This window comes from Podarcis pityusensis (genome assembly GCF_964106645.2).
Source record: "Podarcis pityusensis genome assembly, chromosome: 1".
Classification (NCBI taxonomy): Eukaryota; Metazoa; Chordata; class Lepidosauria; order Squamata; family Lacertidae; genus Podarcis; species Podarcis pityusensis.
Genome location: NC_138028.1, coordinates 72,865,662 through 72,887,770, shown reverse-complemented (window position 1 = coordinate 72,887,770; position 22,109 = coordinate 72,865,662). Strand labels below are relative to the sequence as shown.

The following is a 22,109-nucleotide window of genomic DNA, read 5'->3' as shown; positions in this document are numbered from 1 at the left end:
ACTTTCATATATCCCTAAAGGTGTGGGATATCAAAATTACCTCATTTGACTGAATGAAAATGGTCTCTGAAAGTTCTCCACCCTAATGGGGAGAAGAACAGGCATAATGCCAGAAGCCTGAAGGGAACCTGAAAAAAGAAATTCTCCAAAAATTCTCTTTTGGGAAATTTCAGCTCAGTTAATAATGAAACTTTACTGCTAGATCAGACTGTTGGGTGAAGAAAGCAAAGAACTAAGGGGACTAACTGGAAAGAAGAGAGGGCAATCCCATTCCTTCCTTTAACAATATTATAATATAAATAATAGTAAAAATGGATCAAAAGTTGCACCTGAAATTCTCCCCTATTTGAGGATAGTGAAAATAGTGAGAGGGTATTTTGCCAAATGTTCTCTGTGAGGACCCTGAAATTCTCCAACTTTTGTTTAAATTTTTGTTTGGCTCAGCTCAACTTACCACATTTTATTAAGTTCAAACCTATTAATTAAAAAGCAGTAATTTCTAAGCACAATTCTGAACACCGAATTCTGTTCAAGATCAGGGCCCAATAATGTAAGACTTCATTTTTTAAAAGTGTATATACTTTTCTAAATTGGTATTTTATTTTACATGAGAACATAAGAATGGCATTGCTAGTTCAGACCAAGTGTTCATCTAATCCAGCATTCTCTTCACAACACTGTCCAACCAGTTGGTTTCCACGCCTTGGACTTCATTTGTATGGCGACAGTGGTTCTGCCCTGACTATTTCTTTAAAGCCCACATCTGATAAGTGGTATGTTCTCTCAGGACACCAACAGGGCTGGTTTTCTGGAACAGATGAAATGAACTTCAGAAGCAAAGTCCAATTTCTCCATTGGAATCATTGCACACAGTTGTCAGTAAAGCTGCCAGTCATGAAACTTGAGGGAGTGGCGCTCCAACAGTGAGTATGTCAGAGAAGATAGATAGTATGGGAGATGAATCTCATAATGACTACAGAACACACCTCTAAAGTTTACAGATCATTCTGTAGAAACACCTGGCAATCTTAGAAACAAATGAAGCCGAGTTGAACTAAATGAAGTCAGGAACTAAGCGAATCTTCGGAAGGAGTATTTTCTATTACAGTTCAATGTGCAATATTTCAGATGTCCACCAGGCATCAGATTTCTTGGCCTTTTTGAAACATGTGTGTATGTGTGCAAGAATAACTACAAGAGGGTTTGTTTTAAATTTAAATCTCCGCTTGATACTTTATAAATTGGTTTGGCACTTGATGATAAAGGACAGGGTCCATGAACCTGTGTTTTAAAGCAAATATATTCTAAACAGGCTTTGGCACGGGACATGCACCTGGCATCACTTCCAGTCTGTTCTCAGGCACCTCTTGCCGCAATAATAATAATCTGGGCAGGATTTGCACTAATTCCTCATATTAAAAGTACATCTTAAATGTTTGGGAGGAGGATTTTCTTAAACAGCATCTTGCACCAAACATTATGCTGCAAACGTTTGCAAGACTTTAATTTGAACTTCAAATGACATATTAACCAAAATAGACTAGATGAGCAATAAGCAAGTCTCAGACTTTGTAACTCGGTTAGGCTTTCAGTTCATTCCAAGTATCTAGATCATAATTTAATAGTTTCAGAGAAGGGGAGTGTAACAGGAGATGAGTCCTCAATGACACATTGATTAAAATAGCTACTTGAAAAAAATGCCTTGGATTTATCTGTGTATTGGTAGGAAGGTGACCTTGGGTTGATGCATAAGGTTAGTAGAACTGGACAAACTAGCAAGTGAAGGTTTCTCATTAGGCAAATCTACAAACAAAAAGTTTATAATCTCACTTTTCAAGAATATCTGTGGGTATACTTTATCAGTTTGCCTTTTGAAACACAACTCCCATTTTTTTCTGACTATCAGCCATGCCAGCAGGGGTTGATGGGAATTGTAGTTCAAACATCTGAAGGACACCAATTTGGGGAAGGTTAGAGGCTAGCCTTGGGTCAAGGCCTGACCAAATGTTGTTGTTGTTGCTGTTGTTGTTTTAATTAGCTTAATTTACTGTTGGATTATCAAAATTGGTGTTTATATCAGGTTATGCTAGCGTGGAAGTTGTATAATGAATGAAAACATTCATGTGTTATCAGATAATGACAATTTTACTCTATTTGGGTTTAAGGACACAGAAATAAATGGATTATTGTAGTCTGAATACTCACTGAGGATCCAGGAAGGTTTCATGGTTAGGCACTGTGCGTAGCACATACTTAGTAACACAGCCCAAGAGAACTACTGTACTTCAGATTGTCTTATTTAGGAGAAAGCATTTTGGATGAAACAGCAGCACCATATTTTCTTTGATCTGCTGCTCATACACAGAACAGCAAGGACAGGCTAAATAAAAGGCAAGGTATATCAGTAGCACTCAGAGGTTAGGTGGTGGGCTCACTCAATGAGAAGAAGCCTATGCTAGGATTTGAGAGCCAGGACATGAGCTGAGGTAGGAAATTCACCGCCAAGCAGCTAGTGAGCATTTTATGAAAGCAGAGCAAGACATGAGGCCTTTGCCGGAAGTGAAGCTCTGCAGGTCCAAGTGGGATGGGTGAGAATGAGCTACCAGGTTCAGAAAGTCCAAGGAGAGGAGAAATTGCATTGTGATATTTCACTAGGAACATGAACATGCTCAAAGCTGATCCTCAAACAGGAGTGGACTTTTATGGGAACTGAATATCTAAATCGGAAGCTGAGGAATAAGGGAGCAAAATGTAGTTCTTCCTATACTGGTTTGGTTTGACCCCACAGTTTGAGGCCCACAGTACACTCTGACTTAACTGTACAGTGGTACCTCGGGATACAGACGCTTCAGGTTACAGACGCTTCAGGTTACAGACTCCGCTAACCCAGAAATAGTACCTCAGGTTAAGAACTTTGCTGCAGGATGAGAACAGAAATCATGCGGCGGCAGCGGGAAGCCCCATTAGCTAAAGTGGTACCTCAGGTTAAGAACAGTTTCAGGTTAAGAACGGACCTCCAGAACGAATTAAGTTCTTAACCCGAGGTACCACTGTATTGTGTTTCCTTGACCTCCACTTTCTTGATTTTTCTTGTTCTGGAGAAGTGATTGCTCAAACTTTCAGCTTATAAAGGAGAAAATGTGTCATCTATCAAAATATGTCTGTATGCAGTCTTAACTTCTAGCAATGTGATATGCATGTAAAGCCCACGAAAAGTTGTCCCCTTGTTTTTTAGCCTGGGCTCAAGGGTGCATTACCCCAGTTACAAGAAAGATACATTTGTACGGGCATACAATGTGACAGCTCCTGAAAGTATCATATTCATCTCTGGAAAAGTTTGTGCCTTGGAGGAAGAACCATTCTAAAGAACTGTTACTTGCATTACACTGTTACTTACATTACTTGTATCCATATTGCAAACATAAAGCCTATACCCAATAGAATGTACATTTAATTCCAAATTTGTTCTTTTCCTATCTTGTTAACGGTGTTTATATGCACATACAAATAGTTCAAGGAGAGCTTAAATTGTCCAAACGTCATTTGAGGGCAGGGTTTGAGATCTTTGTCATCTCCATTAAGTATGGTTGGTGGGGATGCACATGAAGGCCTTTTTCATTGTGGCTCCTGAACTATGGAACGGCTCCTCTCTGGCTAGAGCTTTCAGGCTATTGGTTTTTATCTGATGCTTTCTGGTGTGTTTAATGCCATAATTTTACGGTTGTTGCTGTCTGAGATTTCATTTTCATTTTTTGCTATCATTTTTCTGTGTGCTATGTTGAGTCCGCATTGACACAGAATATAAATATTGCACTAAATACATAAAATAAAATAAGACTGGTTTAAAGAAAAGCCTGTACAAGTGCATGGGAAAATTGCTGATTTCCCACCCACCCCATAAATAAAATTATATTTATATATATCTCCTTTTCTCTAAGGAGCCCAAGCTGGTGTACACCCTTCTCCCTCTCCATTTTATCCTCACACCAATCCTGTGAGGAAGGTCAGACTAAGAGATAGTGACTGACCCAATGATACCCAGTGAGATTGAGGACTGAGTGAGGATTCGAACCCCGATCTCCTAGATCAGGGGTCAGAAACCTTTTTCAGCCGTGGGCTGGTCCACCATCCCTCAGACCATGTGGTGGGCCAGACTATATTTTGAGGGGGGGGGTGAATGAATTCCTGTGCCCCACAAATAACCCAGAGATGCATTTTAAATAAAAGGACACATTCTACTCATGTAAAAACACGCTGATTCCCGGACCGTCTGCGGGCTGGATTTAGAAGATGATTGGGCCACATCTGGCCCCTGGACCTTAGGTTGCCTACCCCTTTCCTAGATCCTAGTTCAGCACTCCCAACTACTACATCACATGGGCATCCCTTAATAGGTCGTAGGTGCCACTCTTGGGAGTTCCCAGACTTCACATGTGGGCTTTCAGGGAGAAATAGGGAACTGCTGCCAGAAAGAGAGTTGCCAATGTAATTAAAAATTTCTTCCCCTATACACATAAATTTGTGTACTAGGCACCAATCTGTTTTACATCTTTCCAGTACAGTGGTACCTTGGTTCTTGAACTTAAACCATTCTGGGAGTTCATTCGACTCTCAAAACCGTTCAAAAACCAAGGTGCAGCTTACGATTGGCTGCAAGAGCTTCCTGCACTCAATCAGAAGCCACATTGGATGTTCAGCTTCCAAAAAACGTTCGCAAACCAGAACACTTACTTCTAGGTTTGCAGCGTTCAGGAGCCGATTTGTTTAGGAGCCAAGCCATTCAGGAACCAAGGTACCACTATATACAAATGACCTATGCAGTAACAGATATCACAGGCTGATTTTCCACTGATTGTGCAACAGCGTAGAATAAGAAAGTCAAGGGAAGCACAACCCCACTTGCCACAAAAACCCCTTAGCAATAAAAAACCTCCTTAATCACAGCAGTGATTCGGCTTTTGCACTCCCATTAACCTGCTTGGCTCTGGGGGTCAGGTGCTCTGTCCTCTGAGCTCATCAGAACCTCATGTCCTTTACTTCAGTCAACCCAGATCCAGTGTGCCTGTTCTTTCAGAATATTGATTCAGTCATTAAGCTGAAGATAGCAAGCATAAAGTAATGTGCAAAAGTGGAGCGTTTGGGGGGGGGGGAAAGTTGCTGCATTGTAGAATTATAAATGCATTTATTTAATATCACTGTATAAGCTTTAAACTATGTTGCTTTAAAAGCCATGGCAAATTTATGAATGAAACTGTGCAAAGAGGATTTAAAAAGGGCTCGGCAGCAAGTGTTCAGGGGTCTGGATGCAGCCTGCCACCAGGGTAGCATGAAATCATTTGATAATTACACCATAGCCAAGGTGGATTAGTGTACCATAAAAATATAGGGCTGCATTATTTTTATTTATATAACAGATGGATCCTAGAAAGAGACTTTAAAAAAACATGAATGCAACACCATGCCACTGTTGACAGAGGATTTAGAAGTGTTACAATACAGCCGGGCCAAAAAAACTGGGAAATGTCACCATTCCCTGCTCTCTTTTTTCCTGTCAAGGAGAAGAAAGCTGAGAAACAAATGTTTTAATGATATGCATTCCATGCTGGGATCACTTAGGAAGCATTGTCAGAAAGGAAAGGTTGCTGTAGATATGTGGTTTACTTCTCAGCACCTTGCTTGAAAGGATTTAAGCTTAGAGGGAAGCACTGTAATATTTTGCTGTATGAAAAATTCTGCTTACAGCAATTGCCAAGCCTCTGCTTTATCCTGCAGGGTTTGTCAGCATTTAGCTCTTAATTTACTCCTCGCTCTTCGAATTAGACTGAAGTAGTCCACTCCCACATGTATTTGAACTGGTATATGGGGAGCAACTTTTGTCTTTCCCAATCTTAGGAGCAGGCATTTTCTTTTGTGTTTGTCCCAACTTTATTTCTATCATTATTATTGTTGTTATTGTTTTATAATTCTATTATTATTAATTTTTATTATTATACTGTATACCTTAAGGAGCATCTCCACCTCCATCGTTCAGCCCGGACACTGAGATCCAGCACCGAGGGCCTTCTGGCGGTTCCCTCATTGCGAGAAGTGAGGTTACAGGGAACCAGACAGAGGGCCTTCTCGGTAGTGGCACCCGCCCTGTGGAACGCCCTCCCTTCAGATGTGAAGGAAATAAGCAGCTATCTTCTCTTTAAAAGACATCTGAAGGGAGCCCTGTTTAGGGAAGTTTTAAATATTTAATGCTTTATTGTTTTTAGCACTTGATTGGAAGCCGCCCAGAGTGGCTGGGGAAACTCAGCCAGATGGGTGGGGTATAAATAATAAATAATAATAATTATTTATTATTATTATTATTATTAACCACCCTTCATCCAAACATCACAGGGTGGTTCACAACACAAAAATACAAAATGAGAACACAAAATACATAATAAAACAAAAACTAACCAATAACCTCACCCAAAACACATTTTAAAGGCCACAGAATGTTCATCAACCAAAGGCCTGGTTGTAGAGAAAGCTTTTCACCTGGCGTCTAAAGATAAGTAATGAAGGCACCAGGCGAGCCTCCCTAGGGAGATAATTCAAACTGGCAATTTTATATTATGGTTGGAATACATGACGTTTACAGCTTTGACCAAATTCCATCATTATATGGTAAATCATCTTCCTCCAGTTCTAGGATATTTTTGACTATTTTGAAATGGGTTCTCTTCAAAGGCAACAGAATTGGTCCTAATAAAGGTATAGTGCTGTTGTTGCTGTCATTTTTTTCCTAATTGACCAGCATGGCTGCCTGTGTCTTATGCAGCCCTTATTTACTAATGCTTATAATCAGGCAACAACGACAATACAAGATACACTAGTTCCCTGACTAAGCCACTCTTGTTTAAAGAATGTCAGGCATTTTAACAGGATAATATTCCTCTAAAGGAATATACTGCAGAGGCCACATTCAATTACATCTCAGGGCCCCTGTGGAAGCACAAGTCTCCAACGTCATCATTGTGTGTGTGTGTGTGTGTGTGTGTGTGTGTGTGTGTGTTTTCTGTGTGTGCAGATCAGACCTATTATGGCCTGATCAAAATGCTCATTTCAAAATAGAACTTGTCTGTCTTCTGTCCTCTTTAGGAACTTAGGAAGCAAGAAGTCAACAATACAGCTGCCAGGAGGGAATAGGGCTTAGATAACACAGCTGTGGGATTAGGAAAGAGAGATCAAGAGCAAGAGTGCTCTTTAAGCTTCTACTGTAATTAAAACATGAAATGTGGAACAAATTGAATTTTGGAAGATCAGGTTTATAAAATAGTCAAATTTATTTTTATTTCAGTCCCGCAACAGGAAGATAATGATGGAAACACAAAGGGACAGTGGCCCTATATGCATGTTTAACCATTCACTATCAACATTGAACATACTTCTATCAAACAAACTTGATGATAGTCAACTATCACTGCTAGCAGTGACTAAGTCCTGTACATTAGTCAACAACAGATTAAAATCGGGGTGTTTACTGGTGCAAAAGGAATCTCCCTTATTTGGTAACTAGAATAGAAACTTCCATGTTCAACTCCACATTCATGTACTTGTTAATTTAAAACACTGTGCTATCTTTCCAAAGGCAAAATTGACTAAAGAAACTCTATGTTAGCCTTTAAACCATGGGCAGGCAAACTAAAGCGGCACACAGGTGGTGCTGTGGTCTAAACCACTGAGCCTAGGGCTTGCCGATCAGGTCTGTGGTTTGAATCCCTGCAACGGCGTGAGCTCCCGTTGCTCGGTCCCAGCTCCTGCCAACCTAACAGTTCGAAAGCATGTCAAAGTGCAAGTAGATAAATAGGTACCACTCCGGTGGGAAGGTAAATGGTGTTTCCGTACACTGCTCTGGTTTCGCCAGAAGTGGCTTAGTCATGCTGGCCACATGACCCAGAAAAACTGTCTGAGGACAAACAGCAGGTCCCTCGGCCAGTAAAGCGAGATGAGCGCCGCAACCCGAGTTGTCCGCTGCTGGAGTTAACCATCAGGGGTCCCTTTACCTTTACATTTTAGGCAGACTAAGGCCCGAGGGCCAGATCCGGCCCAATCGCCTTCTAAATTTGGCCTGCGGACGGTCCGGGAATCAGCATGTTTTTACATGAGTAGAGTGTGTGCTTTTATTTAAAATGCATCTCTGCGTTATTTGTGGGGCATAGGAATTTGTTCACTTTTCCCCAAAAAATATAGTCCGGCCCCCCATAAGGTCTGAGGGACAGTGGACCGGCCCCCTGCTGAAAAAGTTTGCTGACTCCTTAAACACCAAAACCAAATGGATGAATGTTTTTATGCCAGGGGGTACCAATGCAAAAATGTGCCCACCCAGCAAAAAGTTTCAGTAAATATCCATTTAAAAATATACAGTGCACAAGAGGCTCTTTTCTCTTCCTACTCAGTTCTGACTCAAGCTTTCCTGCATCAGACATATTTGCTTAAACATGCTCACATATCATTGGATATCAAGGCTTCTCTAAACAAAGGAAAGGTGCAAAGAGCTTCTTTCTGTCAGTGTGACAATGGCTGATGTAGTTGCCTTTTCCTGGTTTGATGGTGGGAGCATGTCGCACAATTTTGTGGTCCCTTTTCTTTTAATGTTTTTAGATCTGGCAGCCATTTTGTGTTTGGCCACATCCCCCAAGGCAGCCATTTTGTGACAGGCTCTCACAGCACTTTTTCAAAATTCCAAACATGCCCACTGACCTGAAAAGGTTGGCAACCCCTGCTGTGAATGTCAAAGAAGATATTTCTGATATATTTCCTTGTTGAAGGTAAAATTCTTAAAAGTGTCACAGGCATACTTCTAATGTCAGAACAGACATTTGTGATAATCTGACACATGAGCTGCAATAAAAGGTCAAAGGGCTCTACAAGAAGTACCTCACATATTCATGTCAGAAGGATCCCATGCATCCTTTGACCACTTGCTGGAGAATATGAGCAGAAAGAGCTATTATTGCACTTATGTCACAGACATCTGGTTAGCCACTGTGAGAACAGAATGGTAGAAGAGATTAACTTTCTGTCTGATCCAACAGGACTCTTAGGTTATAAAATTGATAGAGGACCTCTGAAAGGAATATCGCCCTATTTAAACAGCCTCTATTTAAAGTTTGGGGATAGAAACACAGTATCTTTGAAAGGCAAGAATGTTTTTGATTTTTATTATCCAGTATAAAATGTGACCATTTATGTTGTACATTTCAGTGGGAACAATTCAGAAAGATGGTTTAGAATAAAACCAGAACTCTTTTACTTGATTTTTTTTTAAAAAAACCCACCACCATCCATCATTGGTCAGCTGTGTTGCAAAAACTCACTCGAGGATTCGTAACACAGTATAAATGAAATACACCAGTGCAATCTAGTTGCATCAAACACTTTAAAGCACTAGTAGAAAAAACTAATCTATAAAATAGTGCCTGTTTATTAGATAAGTGAATATAACATGCAGAGTATGCAGAAAGTGATAGCAAACAAACCGATGTGACTTTTGCCTTAGTATTTTTTTATTATCATTGTAATTTAATTGCTTGCAAGCGGCAAATTCTAGTACCAGGGATTCTCAAAGGCAGGGTCAAAGTACAGGAGTAGATTATTCTGTCCTGTCAATCAACCTGTCTACCTTTAACATTTCACAAGCTGTTTTGTTATTTTGCTGCAACAGACTCAACACAAGTACTTCCCTGCTCCCCCGAGCATCTGGCATGGTGGGACAGTGCTACAGAGGTGCCCTCCTGATACTGGCATGGCTGCTTAGAGGATGGGGGGGGTGTAGAACAGTAGCGAGGGTGGGGCTATGAGTACAAAAGCAAGTTTGGTTCCACCAGTGCGCCTGTGCGGTCCTGACCTTGTCTCCCCCTTGCACCATCTGGGTGAGCAGCAGCAATGCTGGTGTCGAGAGATCGGCTCTGCCTCACAATACCAGCTGCTGGAAATAGTTCAGAAGCTGAATATTACAAAGTGATTGCATACAATATTGTTTTCTTGATTTCACAACACATATTTGATCGAACTGGTCAGAGAAAGTCAGGAAAGAATACATTTGATCAGAGAGAATCTTGTGTCACTTGCTGTTACAAACATCATGCAACCCATCTCTTTTGTTGATTTTGTTCTGAGAAGCCAACTTCCATAATACATCATAAACTGCTTCTGAATTTATCCTGGCAGTGGAACAGACTCCCTCAGTAAGTGGTGGAGTCCCCTTCATTGGTGGTTCTTAAGCAGGGGTTGGGTGGCCATCTGTCATGGATGCTTTAGCTGAGATACCAGCATTGCAGAGGATTGGATTAAATGACTCTCAGGGTCCCTTCCAACTCTACAATTCTATGATTCTGTGAAAAGTAGCTTGAAATGCAATGTAGGGAAATTATCATTTGAGAAAAATGATCAGTCACCCCCAAACTATCTAACTATATAGAGAGCTAGTTGTATATTTCTCTAGATGGTGGATATTCTCCTTAAGAGACACACACATGTCACACATACAATATGATATGCTATAGAAGGCAAAGGATTTACAGTATTTTTCATATAAAATGTGTTTAAATGGAAGGAAAGGGAAACACTTTTTAAATTTGATAAACTGGTGTAAATCAGTTTGTCATACTGTTTTCAAGATGCAGCTATTGCTAATATTTAACTTGGATACTGTCAAATGGCAGATCTATATTTCCTAGCAAATAACACCATAAAATATTTAAAATATCATATTTCATACCAGGGAACATGTTTATATATACAGTTCTCAATATTGAAAATATTTCCCTGATAAACATAACTATATTTATATCATTTGCCTTCTTTTGTATTATCAGTGTGATGTATACATTCTTACAATTTACTTGCAGTGTCATCCAATGTATATACACTCATAACACAATATTGTCTACGTATTGCGACTACAATCCTATACAAACTTGCTTGGGAAGAAGTCACACTGAACTCAACAGCACATGCATAGGATTTCATGTTACACTATTTGAAGATGGGGGGGGGTAGCAAACATGTAGGGACGGGGTAGGAATCTGTCTACTCTGATTCAAAAAACAAGTTTGTCTAATCCAACCTGGGTGGATCATGACCAGAATTGCCTTAATGGTTTTCAGAACCCTCAGTCTGGTACGTTCATTTACAATGCAGCCTGATGGCAGCCATCTTTTCCCCACCCCCAGCAATTTTCTTTTTAAACTTCTAAAACAGGGCATCCAATTGCCCACAGTCTGAGCACCTAGTGACACCAGGACTTCATGACGTTCCGTCTCTGTCAGGGAGAATTGGACAGTAAAAGCATTGCAAGTCATGTAACACTCAGGAGAGCTTACTGCACACTGAATCAGTTTGCGTGGTGGCATAGAGTACCATGCACTAACCACTCAAGCTGAAGGCCGCTGGGTGCTCTGCTTCAGGATTTTTTTGTGGGGAGGGAAAGATTGGAGGCAGTGCCCAACTCTTGGACCACCTGGTATTTTTTTTTAAAGTGTGTTTCTAGGCAGCTTTTTAAGGATTTTCCATTTTAAAAAATCTTCCCAGAAACAGGGAAGGCTAAATTTAGCCCCATGGCTTCTGCAAACCGGGATAGACTGGTCTTTAATGGGTCCATCCATCCCTCCTAACCTGGCACCTTACAGATGTTTCAGATTACAACTCCAATCAGTCCCACTGGGCATGCCAACTGTCAAAGACAATGACAGCTGCAGTCCCAAATATCTGTTGGTCACCCTGTTTTAAAAAGTGGTGGTGTGGTTGACACAGAATAAATCAGACTTCCACAAAAACAGTTCTGTCTATTTCATGGCCTCTTTCAAAGGCAATCCCTTTTCTTTTGAAAGTTGGCACATACCACAATTTTTTAAAAATGAAATTAACAACAGGACCAAAATCCTGCAATTTCAGATTTTTTTTGCTTTTGTTTTTATTATGGACTAGTAATAGAAATCTAGCTATAAAAAATTGACCAAAAGGATCCCCTTTCTCCCCAAACCACTAAAGAAGTACTACGCGTATCAACTTTCCATAATGCATAGTTAACTGAGTGGGTTCACAGGGGAACACAGATCCATCTTCTAGAACCATCATTAGTTGGACACAACTTCTTCCTTGCAACTAGAGCTGGATCAGGGCTCTTCTCTTTTAGTGGTTCTAAGGGATGGTTCATATATCACAACCAACCAATGATTTGTAGATTTAACAGCTTACATGAATTCTATGACTTCATAAGAGCAATGTAACATGAACAAGCAACTTGCAAAGCAGTATGGCAATAACTTCCATTAATGGGAGAATTTGAAAATGCATATTTGCCTCTTCACACCCATTGCTACCATGAAACTGTGTTTCTCTGTTTAAATGTTACACTGCTCCTGTAAGTAGACCAGTCACACAATCTGTTAAGTGGCCAATTCTGTTGTATGAACTAACTCTTAGAATATTGTGTCTCGTTGGAACGTTCAGATTTTTGTGGGGTTGTGTTCTGAAAATATAACATCAGTGCTGTAAGTTCATCTGTTAAGCAGAGATCCCAGAACACAATCCAGTTTATTTAAATGCTGATTTTTTTTGTAACTGTAGGCAACTGTGTCATCAACATTCTTTGTCCTAACCCAGGGAGTAAAATTAATTTCCCCCAAAGCTGTTGAACACATTGATTTCTTGTAGCATTGTTTCATGACCACTGGCAAGAACAGTCTGTGGGTTCTTGAATAGTATAGCTGACCCAGGTGGAGTTGCCACTGCAATATAGCTGCACATTTCGTCTGTGTAGCCCAAGTTCCCTGCAGCATTTGCAGAATCTTGCATATGTATTGATGTTATAATTATATATGCTTGCAGAAGGGCATTTTCCATCACAGGAAACAATATTTACCTGGAAATAAGCAGAAAAATAACTTAATGTGATAAGAGAAATGGCTAAATGGCTTCCAACCAACAATAATGCTAAACTTTCAGGGTAACAGAGTGTAAATAGTAGCGGGACACTGCTAGTCATTTACTTACTGGTGTGTTACTTCGACAATCATTCTTGCGTATTGTCATCCTAACAGTCACCTTTTTGCAGAATTTTCCATCTTCCTTGCCTGCAAAGAATGACATGATTAGAAACCAGTTGATACACCAGGTAAGCATATAGAAAATAAAAGACAAAGACCATGAGCAATGGTCTATATCATTCAAATTTTGGACTCTCAAAATTGTTCTAAGCATTACATTTATTATCAGCACAAATATTCTATGTATCAAAAAATCTAAATATAGATAGGACTGTGTCAGTATAGTTGTCATTGAAATGAGTGGAGCTTGTACCAATGAAGTTCCTGGGTGAACAGCACCCTAAAATTCACTTTCCAGATCAACAGAAAACTTAATTCCAAATGTATTTATTTTAAAGTACCAGTGTTTTTAATAATTGTTCTCAAGTAAGAGCTCAAGACTATAATCTAGGGCCCTAGTCTTAAATTACTTCTTGCTAAGTAACCTCATGAATGTGAATAGGTCTATCTCAAAACGTGGAAGTAAACTATCCAAGTATTTTCCAAAAGCACTTAACATAATTTAATTCAGCTGAATTCAATACTACTAAACTGGTGTTACATAAAAATAAATATGGTGTGTACATGGCAACATTCATAGTGCCAAGTCTACATTAATTACACCATTATATTTTGGGTAAGCAATTGGAAGATTGCACTCTAAGGGTTTCACACTATGACAATTGCACAACATGATGTGACATGCCAAATCAACACAAAGCCACAAAGGCAACAGCCACCAATGCCAAACTGTGTAATAGGGAACTAGATAGATGAGATGGAGAAACAGTGCAATTTGGAGGCAACTTTCCTATGCACAATACCCCACTCCAAATCTTCAACACCAGCCCAACTATTTTACATAGGAGTTACAAATGAATAACAGACAGGCTGCATTACAAGCTAGGATTTGTTTGCAACATATGAGATACCACTGTTCTTACATTGGCACAAACTCCTGAATAACACCAGTATTCACAAAGGTGTTTTATTGCTGTCATTTTCAGTTCAAGCTACAAGCCTTTTAGTTGAGAGTGGCCCATCAGTGAGACCACCTTCACATGCAGCTGCAGTCGAGCTATTTCTTCGTGCTGCAATCCTTCATAGCTAGAAGCTACACATCACACTGCAGCCAACTGCCTTGAAATTATGGTTGGACAGGTGGCATACAAATATTTAAAATAAAACAAACAAGTCAACATGAACAATTTGCTTATTTACTCCCAATCCAATAGGAACTCTGCCAGAAGACAGTGTGTCAATTGTATGGGGAAGACTTTTGTGAAGGATTATTGCACTGTTTCTGGTTTGCAGTATTTCTCACTGAGCAACTACCAGCACCACATAATTATTTTTAGAAATGTTACATAACAGATGATAATATTTAGCCATTCATTCAGCATATACCCAAGGAGACAGTGCTGTACACATATGCCATGCTTTCTGGGTAAGTGTTATTTTAACAGCAAGCTTTAACAAGCAAAGCGATTAGTTTCTATCTTCTACAGCACTATGGAAATTACTGGAAATAGCAAGCAAAATAACCATGCAGCAAGCTAAAACACTATGCAAATGCTTACTACCAACAGTACATTGTTGGCTAACAACAATGCACTGCCCATACAGTGCAAAATGAAAAGATATGTGAGCAGATCTGAAAAAATCAGAAGTTCATACTACAATACAGCTTATTTCAACCAGATGTTGTGACCTGAGGGCATGATGCTCCTATGAGGGAGTACATTGTTGGAAATCAACAATGGTTCTGTCTGGTTTGTTCCTACTGATTTCCAAGAATATGTACCTGTGTTACAGCTAGCACTAGGTACAGGAGTGACTGGGCTAACGGGGAATGGGAGCAACAATGACATTCCAGAACCTAATAAGAATATTACAAATCGAACACATTATATATGATACATAGATGCACAAACTTTAGGGAGGAATTCAGTGTTGCACTAAGGCATTCATTCCTTCAAGGTACATATTTTGGCTCTACACTCCTGTTCCCCATCCCACTGTTCCAAGAGTTCTCTCCATTCCCCCATGATAATAGGGGGGAGGGGAATGAGGGTGAGGAAATCATTCCATCAAGGAAGCATAATTGCCTGCACTGACAGAGCCTCTTAGTGCTACTTTGAATTCCTTCCTGAGTTTAAATAATATTTTCTTGTTTTATATTTAAAATAGGTTCTTGCACTTGTGCATGTAACTTTCTTTTATATGTAGCAGTTGCTAAACAATTTCCTTCTCCTTAAATTACACACAGTAATATCTTATTTATTTTTTCATGTTTGTGTCCCATTTTTCTTCCAGGGAGCTCAACATGGAATATTTTAGTAATTGTATTGTACTGACATGTACATATTACTGCAAGTATTGCTATGTAGCTACAGTAATAATATAATACATGAGCATTACCAATTCTATCCACTCAACAAATCTACAAGGTAGGTTTAGGCTGAAGTAAAGTTGTCCAAAGCTACCCAAAGTGCCTCATGACTGAACAAGGATTTGAGCCCAGATCTTCCAAGGTGAAGTCTGACACTCTAACCACTTCACAATAGCCACAACCCAACATGAAGACATGTACTGTTAGTCTATGGATTTTGGTCTAGATGTGGAACTACATGATGTGCCATACAATCCTTTGAATGTTTACTTGGAAATAAGTCCCACTGAGTTCAATGAGATTTACTCTAAAGTAAGATAGCATAGGATTGCAGCCTCTGATATAAACATATACCCAAGTGATTCTGGGCTTAATAAAAACGTAAGAATCTGTGAAATTATGAAATGAATAAGCTGACAACTCCTTTGTACCATAAAACGAAGATACTGCCTCCATGATTCATTCGTCCAGTATATTTAAACAAAATATTAGTAATAGTTTCTGCTTTTCACAGAGCCTCTACTTCTGTAATGTGTTAACTTCGTTTTGAGGAATACCAAAGAGAGCTGATGTCAGAAAACAAAGAGCCACATTTTCATGAACCTCAATTCTACATGTCAAGTTATATTTTGAAAATGACACTGTTCCCTTTATTTTCTTTTAAATTAAATTAAACAGCTTAAAATATACCACATATCATAGACAAAGATGCCCCTACTTTATTATTAATAATATCTTGGCAAACTGAAACCATGAGAAACTTTATTTCACACACACCCCTGCAACAGCTTTTGTAAATTGTAATGGGATTTCAGCTGCAGAATTTCCTGATGAATTATGTCCCCATGTAATAACATTATGGCTTTCCTTTTCATTTTTTATTTATCCCGTAAGTACTTATTTGTTTATGACTGTTTGGTTCTGTGTTGGTATTAATGTTTTAAATAGTAAAATCTTCAGCTAAAGGAAATAAACAGCAAAGCTCATTTAAATAAACTAAATGACCATGCAACCAAACTAATATTTCAAATAATAGTGAATGAATCATTGATTAGCAATTTTCCAGCTCTTGCCCCACTCCCAGCTGTTTGGTCTGATTTGTGAATTATGATTGAAAGAATCACTACTGGTTGCAGAAAATTAGCCTTAGATTCAGTCCCAACCAGCGAAAATAACACAGGTGTCAATCTAACCTTAGTAAATATTGTTTTAACTCAGACTGAATCTAGATTTAGTTTTACTGGCAATGGTAGACAATGCTGTGTGATTTTTTTACAGTCGTTCACAATCTCATACTAGGTACACAATGATCTAAACAAAACATGGAGGAAAATTTCATTGATTTAAATGGCACATGATCTCTTAATAACTAAAGAATGTTACTGCTATTATAACCATTGGGTAAACCAATTTTATTCTTGTTATTGTTAGTGCTGCTTATTGTTTAGATGTTTCAGAAGGCAACCAGTACCCCTCAAAACTCTCTCATACGTACACCATTATTGATGTTTTGGTACTTACATGTTTTGCAGCATCCTTCTAAGAATGGTACAATATATCCTCCAACCTGAATTTGTATTAAAAAAAAAAGTCACTACCAGTATGAAATCATTTTTAGCACTAATTCACAGGTTGTAGTAGTAGTAGAGATGAACTATTGGAAGAGCACTTAACTGCACTATTAAGAAAATTAAACAGTAAATAAGCCAGAATCTAGAGAATAATACAATATTTATTTTAACTGAAACAAAATATGAGCCTGAATAGCTCAGTTGGTTACAGCGTGATGCTGTTAATGCCAATGTTGCAGGTTTGATCCCCATATGGGACAGATACATATTCCTGCATTTCCAACTCTACAGTTCTGTGATTCTATTATTACATTTTTTTAAAAAAACACACACCTTAGATTCAGTGTAACGTTCACTCTAAACAAAAGTCAGATCAAACAGATTAGGAGCAACATAGCAAGGCTGCTCTTGAAAGTCTACTTGAGAGGAAAATTAAGTATAATCCTCTAGGCACTTTGCCTGCCCTTCTGAACTGCATTGGAGTGACACAACATTTGCTTTCTTCCCATCATCTGTAGAACACTTCTACACCTGGTAAATCAATGAGCAGTCACAGTGCTCACTGTAGAGGCTTTTTTACCTTTATGGCTCTGAAAAGACTCTCACTCTCTCTCTCTCTCTCTCTCTCTCTCTCTCTCTCTCTCTCTTTCATTTATTTATTTATTTATTTATTTATTTGCATCTATATCCCTCTTTTGTTCCAAGGAGTTCATGGTGGTGTACATGGCTCTCCCTCTCTCCATATTATCCTCACAACAATGCTGTCAGGTGGGTTAAGCTAAGAAGTGGAGACTGTCCCAAAGTCACCGAGTAATCTTCATGGCTGAATGGGGATTTGAATCCTGGTCTCCCAAGTCCTAGTATCTACACCCTAACCACTATACAGCACTGGATCTATGGTAGTTTACATTACATATAGCTCTATGGTAATTATATTACCATGATGTTGCGAGCATCCCTGTTTCCCCACCAGTGCTGCCCAGGGGTGTGGTGGGCACACAGAGACTTACAGTGTGGCGGCTTTGTGATCTATATATTAAGTAGATCTAAATGTTATAGCCAGGAGAAGGGTCACTCACCAGAGGGAGGACTGATTTCAACAGCATCCCCTTTCCAAATGCAAAGTCTAACCTGTGTTCTGGCTCTTTAGCCTTTACGACCTTTTGTTCCATCTTGTTGCAATAAATGGAAGTGTCCAGAGGAAGCAAAATAAAAGCTTTCAAAATCGAATGCAAAATGGATGAACCACTGACCTTCACACATTCCGTTTCATTAAACGGTGGACAGCTGATGGCTGATGTAATTAGAACAGGTCCAAATGGTGTGTTTGTGCAGTCGTATCTGACACAGTTCGAAATCCAACTGGTGCCAGGCTATTTTGAGTATTTAAAATAATCATCAGAAATACAAACACTTCAAAAACCAATAGAATTTGCAGAGTTTTTTAAAAAAAACAAAAGAAACTTGATTTAATGTCAAAATAAGCCACTTGTTCACACTTAGGGAGCTGTCACTGACATTCCTAATACCAAATACAATCAGTACTGTGCCTTTCTGAGAAACAAGACTTCCAGATGCATCCACGAAGTAATACAGTTCTGCACTGTAGCAACCTTGGTTTATTATATTTCTTATTCCCACATAGTCCTGTGACAGACCAGCATAATTCAATGTGACTTCTGAAAGATTACATAGCTCTACGTGGGCTGCAAATTAGTAGTGAAAGTATTGCTGTTTCTCCCCCGTCCCACCTCTTGTGAAGAGAAGCCAAAGCCTACATACTGTTAAAGAGCTGTACTATTCCTCTACTACAGGCATCGCCAACCTGCGGCCCTCCAGATGTTTTGGCCTACAACTCCCATGATCCCTAGCAAACAGGGCCAGTGGTCAGGGATGATGGGAACTGTAGTCCAAAACATCTGGAGAGCCCAAGGTTGGGGGTGCCTGCTCTACTATCTATAGTGCTCCTTATTGATCTTACAGTTGTTAATTTTCCCACCTTAAGATTTTTCAATAAAATGAAATGATGGGAAGAAGAATGGTCAGCAACTGCATTTGGCCACTAAACTCAACATTTACCCATGTCCTCAAGGCGGCTGGGAGGTTGATGCTGTGCAAGCACACTGGTTTAGCCAATCTTGCACTCCTGCTGGCTGGTGTGTTTTTGCATGGCACCAACCGCCTCACTACCTTGCCCTCTCCCTCACAATAAAAACAGTGACTCCATTGTCAGGAGGCCAGGTGAGTACCATCATCCCACCACGTCATTCACTACTGTCCAGGTAGCTCCCATCATACATAGCTATGCCATCCCCAGAGTAGGAATGTGCAACTTCATGTTTCCTAAATTTGTTTCGCTAATGTAATTTGAGCACAGATTGCTTGCTCAAAAAATTCCACAACAGGTTTTTTGGTTCGGAAGCACAAACTTAATTCAGCACTTACACTTAGTAACCAATGAGAGCTACTCTCCCTCCATAAGAAAAACTATAAGTACGAATTTACCTTAAAATGTGAAACTGTTCCATTGCTGAAAGAGTGAACGCAAGACACATTCTTGCATTTTCCACAACAGGTTGTTAAATCCTCTGGAGGGTCATACACTTCATTCTGAAAATGTAAAGGCTATCATTTCAAATATAGTTCAAATCAGGAATTAAGATTACAAATGTGTATTTTTTATTACAATATTCCATTGAACTCTGTCATAATCATAGTATCTAACAGTACTATTAAATGTATTATTGTACCTTAAATAAATGTACTGTTGCTATTACTAGGAGACCAGTGTACTTCAATGGCCCTTAGACTTGTATATAGGGAAGCTGGGTTCATGCTGTGGCTCAGCCACTTTGAAATTCATTGTGGGCCTTTCCACATGATCAGTTTTTAGCAATGATAAATGTACAGTTCATACACATTTGTTGTGTCCAAGACAAGATTATCTTCTGTTGCCAAGATGCCGTGGCACAATAAAACCAAGATAACCTGGTTAATGTCCATTAGTGTTTGAGGCAACAACTTCTTAAGTTCTGCAGAGAAGTCAAGCATAGCTATTAAGTTTTAATTCATGCTGTGGTTTGACTTCTGTTTGCCCATGGCAATTACTTGGCTTAAATAGTGAACTATGTTTGCATTTTCTAACACATTTATGTGTATCACGTGCACATTCATGTTTACACCACTAAAGCATACATAAAATGACTTTCTGTATTCTGTATTAGCAAAAACTTGAACTTTTTCACAATTAAATTGTATTTATGCATAGTGCAATATTCCAACAAGCCTTTGTCCAACACTAATAGCATGATATCCTGTCCTCATAGAAAGGATTGTTGGCTGCATTTGCTGTAGCAGAATAGTTATAATGATGCTCAGTTTCTTGTTTGTTGTACAGAAGCTCTTCAAGCCTCAACAAACAGATACAATATCAATTGATTCAATATATGGGGAAATTTTCACCAGGAACAAAATGCATTGTATCAGTTGATTAATTTATGTAATGTTCGGTAAATATACTCTACATTTCTGCAGCTTGCTTTGATCCTTGAAACTATTACCTATGCAGAGGAGTTAACTTCTAACAGCAAGTATTTACTTTTGTAGAACAAATCATAGCAGAATTAAAACATCTGTTTTTATAACTGAATGTTATCAATGGGTCAACCACCAATCCACAGTTTTCAAATAAGGCCTCTTGTTATAAGACATCAGAGATTCTGCGTGGGGAAATCAGTGCAACTGCACTAGTTTCCTTTATTCTTAATAAAATGATTTACTTTTATTATTCCTATCTGCTGTTCTATTTTACCAGAGAAAACCCAAAGTTAAATTCTAAACTTCTTACAGATTTGCACCTTGCCGCACAATCTATAGTGGATATATTTATCCGATAGTACTTGGTAACAGGATCAACTATGCTTGTGCAGTAGGAAGTGTGGCAAACACCATCAGGTGAGTGTTCAACAATGGACTGTCCTGGATGCAGAACACCTCTCTCGCTGCTTAGGCACACTTTGTCTCTTGCTGGAACAGATTTCCAAAAACAAAGTACATTGGATAAAGTTAACTGAAATAATCAAAACCGATGACAATTGATGCTTCAAAAGAAGAAAGAAAAGTGAGGACATAATACTTTTAGACCTTCACAAATATCATTTGGCTCATTCGTGAAAGTGAATCAACTGAATCCATTTTTATCTATTTACGACTTTATGTTGGCTCATACTGGTTGCCTCTTAAAAAACTAAAGGCCACATTCATTAAACATATCTGCTCAGCTTTTCTTGAAAGCATAAAAAATATGCAGGAAAATTTTCTAAGTATTATTTCCTTAGAATAATGAGAAACTATAGATTTAGAACAATTTATAACTATTATACAAACACTGATTCTTTAATAATACTAATACTAATACTAATACTAATACTAATACTAATACTAATACTAATAATAATAATACTTCCAGTCCTTCTACATAATGCATATGAAACTGGTTTGTCTTCCACTTTTGCTTCATCATGGTTCATTGTTTCATACAGACAAATGTGTTGATATTAATTATGGCTCATTTGAAATAAGCTGTCTTGAAACCAAGCTGGCTTGTTTCAAGCAGATGATACTTAATGTTAGCTACTGTGTGCAAGCTTGGATAAAGCAACAAACTGGTCAAGCAAAAGGGGAAGTAAAAGCTTACAAACCTCTGGAAGGGGAGGAGAGTCTGTCCTAAACTATGGTACAGAATGATGTGTGAATGTGGTCATAGCCTTGAATTAAATAGGATAAATTAAATGCTTTTTTCAACTAAAAATCTTGTATACTTACAACACTTGTACTTAGTGCAGTGACAAACATTTTCTGTGCTGTTCTGGAATTGTTCATCTATAATCAGTTTCTCTCCCTGTCCATAAAAGAAGAAAAATACAATTACTATGTCATTAATGTTGCATTTCAGTGTCAGTGCTAAGAAGAACAGCTATATATATATATTCCTATTCCACTTGCAATTCTTCATTTTGTTGCTTAGTAATAAAGTACTGGGAGGTAAAAATCTGGTTTCATAGCAATGTTTATAAATATGGAATG

General features: G+C 38.7%; 1 protein-coding gene across 1 annotated transcript in view; it reads right to left on the bottom strand.

The window, feature by feature from the left end:
* Positions 1-9,223: 9,223 nt before the first annotated feature.
* The window catches only part of OTOG (otogelin), a 96,851-nt gene continuing 83,965 nt past the window's right edge, over positions 9,224-22,109 (bottom strand). Inside the window, exons 50-56 of the mRNA XM_080998498.1 lie at positions 21,849-21,924; positions 20,872-21,050; positions 19,530-19,634; positions 18,278-18,397; positions 16,975-17,020; positions 13,030-13,109; positions 9,224-12,898 (exon numbers count right to left, since the gene is read on the bottom strand). Coding sequence (XP_080854624.1) covers positions 12,698-12,898; positions 13,030-13,109; positions 16,975-17,020; positions 18,278-18,397; positions 19,530-19,634; positions 20,872-21,050; positions 21,849-21,924 — 807 coding nt within the window. The 3' untranslated portion in view covers positions 9,224-12,697. The remainder of the gene's footprint in view (positions 12,899-13,029; positions 13,110-16,974; positions 17,021-18,277; positions 18,398-19,529; positions 19,635-20,871; positions 21,051-21,848; positions 21,925-22,109) is intronic.